Consider the following 5,274-nt stretch of genomic DNA (forward strand, 5'->3'; position numbering starts at 1 on the left):
ATCACAGGTGTTCTCCCTGGGGATTCCATGCCCATATTTGGTGTACTGTCAGCATTAAACTAAATTGTAGATGGCAGCAGGGGTGCCGTCACGAGCTCATGAGGCCTTTCTACTTCTATTACCTCAAAGTACAGAAGTTTACTGCAGTCTGATTCAACTGCCTGACTGATATTGCATTTACCGGTTGTTGAGTTTGAAAGAAAGTCTTTGAGACAAATGGAAATGGCTTGACTTCTTTTGCTTTAAGCACTGGTCTTAGATTGTGGAGATTTTGATTCCTGGATATTGTTTAAAGCCAAGAATTGATATGTTTTTGCTTAAGTTGTTCTATTCATTGTCATTTCTCAACTTTTGGAGTGTCTCATATGTCCCAGAAATCAGTGCAAGTGCCTTATAAATCAACAAACTTCCAGATTGAAGTTGCTCTGATAAACAATTTACAATGACTAATACTTTTCACATTATGTGTAAAGTTGAAACAAAAGAGGCAGAGTTGATTTTGTCCAGTAGTCCTTTTGCTTCACATGCTGCCTCGCCGTTGGAACTATCAGAGATTGCAGGAAGCACAGCAACAATACAATCAAATCTGGCCTTCACCTTCGAAATAGAGCAGACTGTGTAAAACCAGCAAGTCTGGACAGTCCTCTCTAGCTCCAAGACTTTTTGCCCGCTAATATCCTGGGACTCCACAAATAGCTTGTGACGAGTAATGCTGCGTGATATAAATGCGTAAAGTCTTTGCAACACAGAGAAAAATTCAGAAAGTTCGATGATATTTTTTAGGCAGTCAGTCAAAACCAAGTTTAATCTACGGGCGTGACAGTGTACATAAACTGCATAAGGCACCTTCTCCCTAAACTTTGCTTGAACTCCGTTAAATTCCCCACTCATAACGGATGCGCCATCATAACATTGGGCAATACACAGCATCAAATCTACACCAAGCTTTTTAATAGTTTCACAAATCAAGGTGGATAAGCTCTCGGCGTTTAATTTGTGCATGTGATAGCAGCCGATTGGTCGCTCCACTACTTTTCCATTTGATATGTACCTGAGAAGGATCACTAATTGTTCTTTTCTAGAAACGTCTTTTGTCTCGTCGACAAGAATAGCAAAGTAATTAGCTGATTTTACTTTTGAAATAATATCTTGGCACAAGGCTTTTCCTATCAGTGTAACTGCGTCATTTTGGTACTGATGACTGCCATAGCGACCATATCGGCACTCTAACTTGGCCTTCAGCTTTTCGTCGCCTTTAGACATTTCCTCCATCAATTCAACCAAATTAACCCAGTTTGCAGATGTTTCTGATTCGTCATGACCCCTCAAAGCAAGACCCTGGCGGCCGAGAAAACAAACAGTGCGAAAAATGTACTTCACATGATCTCTATTTTCCTGAACCTCTTGATGTCTGGATTGAATTAATGCATTCGCTATAGATTTTGAAGTATCAGTACTCATTATCTTAAATTCCGTCCATGCTGACATACAATGCCTATGTCTTTCAGAACCATCATGTTGCTTTAATAGAGCAGAACTGTCTTTCCACTTGCAAAATCCTGACTCAATGAAAGCCCTTTTTCAAGCAGTTTCTCCAGCCCCTAGAGTCCCCATAGAAAAATGGTGACAAGCAAAACAAAACACGGAATTCAAGTTTTTTTAGTATTAAATCCATTCATAAGTCTTATAGTAATGTGCACTGAATTTCCTTCCGTTAGAAGTGGAAGCCGGATATTTCTCAAGAATAGGTTGAGCTGGTTTGTCATGACGCGTTTTAGAGATATCTGAGAGAGGTTTTTGACTGCTACTGGAACCTGCAAGGGGTTCAGCAATGCAGACCAAACTTTCATGTTGATCTGAGCCATTTATTCTTCCGCTTGTTTCCTAAATTCTGTCACAGGTGGGGGAATTTATCTCGACTAACCTGAGACTTTGGGCGCTGACACTATTGCCAGTTTCTTGCACTAAAGTTTCTTCATTTTTCTTCCGCATTTTCACCAAACAAAAATCCAAAGTTTGTTGTCGTTTTTTACTCATAGTTTGATTACGATGTAAACCTTGCTTTCTGCTGATAAAGTGTTTACTTTGATAAGCGTAGCCGAATCCTTCAGAGTTATGGGTTCTTGTGGAGGAGGCAGAAAAGTCTCTTTCAGTATAAACTATGTGTTTTATTGTACTAATTTTATGTACTGTAGTTTAAGATAGATGCAGTTAAACGAGTAGTAGACAAGGACTTCACTCAGACACAGCAAGAGAAGAACTGAAGAAACACGTAGAAACTCACTTAGAAAATAACTCCCATACTCCACGGTGAAACTACCCTGCTTAAAAACCCCATAAACCAATCACTTACATTTCCTGCTCACGACAGTCCCATACACTCCACTGGGACTAGTCATCCCATAAACTATTCAACGACGTCAAGAATCTGCTGACCAAAACCCCCTTGAAACCGTAGAACACATTTCCTTTCCCAGCTACTAAAAAAGGCAATATACAAAACTCATAGTTTACAACGAATTCTTCACAAGAACAATAACGAAACGGGTACTGACCACATGAAGCTTAGTTTTGAATGAACCCTACTCAGAAATAAAATAGTGTAGACGCGCTCGCTCTTAGACATTTCAAAACAAGATTTTATAATTAGGGCACCAGTTTGTTGGTCGTATTTATTGGACCAGTTGCTGGTTTAATATAGCACATAGCTAAAATAGAAAATAGCTGTTAAGTATAAATAAGAAGGTAATTTTCAAAGTCTAGGGGGGGCATGGCCCCTCCCAGCCCCCCCCCCCCCTAATTGGCGCCCCTGGTCCTTCCTAGAAAAAAAAGCAATCGGAAGCGATAAATTCTGTATTTCTTATTTATCGACTTGCAAAATATGAAATGTGTTTCCATTTAATTTGACTGAATTTTTAAGTGCTGACATACAAGGAGCGGAGGAGGGGGTCCATAGTAAGCTTGTCCCCTAGAAATCTATAGATTTTTTCAATTTTTCCTACAGTTTCTTCTATTTCAATTTGATGCGCGAAAGAAAATACAATTTTTAGCTCAGTAGTGGGTTATATTTACTTTTACATATCATAACCTGCTCACCTAAATTGATCTTCATAGAATCTAAAGGGCTTTTACTAAATCAACATCTATTGTTTTTTCTCCTGTGTTAAACTGGATTTACAAAAAAAGAACCCAGATGTCAAAGACTAATTATGGTTCTGTCAATAGTCTCATAAACGGGTTTACTATGGAAGAGATACAAGCAGTGGCGCTCGAAAATTGAGCGGGAACAATAAAGACAATTGCACTTAATTCTGGCTGTATTAACCGTGTGAACAAATACATTGTATAAGGTGAAGATGCAGTACCCAAATGAGATTAATATTAAAAATTTTAAAAAATATATAAATCGGTTAATTCTTGCTCTCAGAGAAGCAAAATGTAAATGTGATTCACCTTGGAAAACATGGAAGATAAATGATAAATAAAAAATAAATAATGTTAAAACAAGAAATATTCTATCCCACATTACAATTCATGAAGGAGTTACGATAACTGATGAGAGAGGGATGGCGAAAGCATTTGCTGACCATTTTAGAAAAGTTGGACATGATCTTATCGATCCAATTTCAGGTGGAACACACAATCATAGAAAATATTTACCAAATAAAGTAGATAAGACTATATCTATGTACCCTATCCGTTTTTCGGAGTACCAAAAATCTGTTACCAGTTTGAACAATGAATTTTCGACAGGATGTGATGGCATATTAACTTCTCTGTTTAAAGAATTAGCTGGTGTACTTTTTCAGCCGCTTTTGTATATTTGTAATTCTCGCATAAAAAGTAGACTTTTTCCCAGTTTGTCTTAAAGTAGCTAAAATTTTTTTTTTAAAAAGTGATAAAAGATAATCCAAATAATTATAGGGTTTGACAACCGTCTACAAGCCTGGTAAAATCATTCTAAGGCGAGGGCAGAAGCAAGTAGGGACAGTCATATCAGCGGAAAAGAAGCCAGTTAACCACGATATGTGCTGGTGTTAGTGCCATTAGGAAAACAGTCCCTCCTCTGCTTATTTTCCCTAGGAAACAGTGTCTGGAAATGTTACTCAATGGGGCTCCACCAGCAACTCTCATAAAAGGCACAGAAAATGCTTCTGCCTGGATGACTGCCTCCCTTTTTCTGCGTTACTTGCAGCATTTTATAAATCATATCAAACCCTCAAAACAGTCCCCTGTACTCCTGGTGCTAGATAGCCACATCAGCCAATACACCACTGAATTTCTTGATCTGGCTAAAAATAATGGTATTCTACTTTTAACTGCCCCTCCCCATGCTACTCACAAACTACAGACTCTATACAGGACAGTCATGGAGCCGGTCAAGACCTACTACAACCAGGAAGCTGCAATTTTAACGAATGCCCATAAAGGTAAAACTATATCAATGTATAACATTGCCCAACTGCTGGGGAAAGCATATCCGAAGGCTTTCACTCCTGAGAATATCATCAGTGGATTCAGAGCAAGTGGGATCTACCCCACAAACAGAGATACATTCAAGGATTATGAGTTCCTCTTGTCCTATGTCTCAGATAGACCACCAACAACATCTAGTGAAGCACCCATCAATGAAGTTTCTATGCCCATCGCAAGTCCTGTGGGACATTTAGACTCCTATTTTAACATAGACGCCAATATTGAAGCAGCACAGGCTCCAGCTCCGAATGAGGTCGATGGGTCCGCAGATGATTCGTTTAAAGAGATCGGCGATACAAACCCCTTCCTTAAAGGCTCATTGTAAAAAATTTACTGGAAAAAAAAATATGAAGAAGTCAGAAGTACTCACCAAAATCCGTGTGAAAGAGCGCATTACCATACTGCCGGGATGAATGGTGCAACTGCCAAGAAAGCCTTAGTCCAGGAAATAAAGAAAAGTCGGAGAAGCGAAAAGGCTACAAAACAAAAATCTTGTTTCTCTCAACAAGGGTTGTAATGAGATTGACGATTCTGACATGGATGAACCTGTCTACAACGACTCTTCAGACTCCAATATGGACATTGAAGACGGGCCCTCTGCCAGCAGCTTCCTATTTGACACTGAGAACGTTAAGGTTGGCGACTACATTCTGGTTGGGCCGAAGAGCAAGAAAAAGAATCCCTTTCTATATATTGCCATTATCAAAGAAGTAGCAGCTGAAGAACTTGAGGTCCAGTTTCTGAAGAAGACTGGAGTAAGAGACTTTCTCCTAACTAACGAGACAGGTAGTGTCTTAA

General features: G+C 39.1%; 1 protein-coding gene across 1 annotated transcript; it reads left to right on the forward strand.

Moving 5' to 3' along the window:
* Nucleotides 1–4,099: 4,099 nt before the first annotated feature.
* LOC148938579 (uncharacterized) lies at nt 4,100–4,801 on the forward strand. The gene has a single exon (XM_089107688.1). It carries the CDS (start codon nt 4,100–4,102, stop codon nt 4,799–4,801), a length of 702 nt encoding a protein of 233 aa, XP_088963814.1.
* The last annotated feature ends 473 nt before the right edge of the window (nt 4,802–5,274 follow it).

Source organism: Artemia sp. Qi Xiang Cuo, unplaced genomic scaffold (genome assembly GCF_049724085.1).
Source record: "Artemia sp. Qi Xiang Cuo unplaced genomic scaffold, ASM4972408v1 HiC_scaffold_3113, whole genome shotgun sequence".
NCBI lineage: Eukaryota > Metazoa > Arthropoda > Branchiopoda > Anostraca > Artemiidae > Artemia > Artemia sp. Qi Xiang Cuo.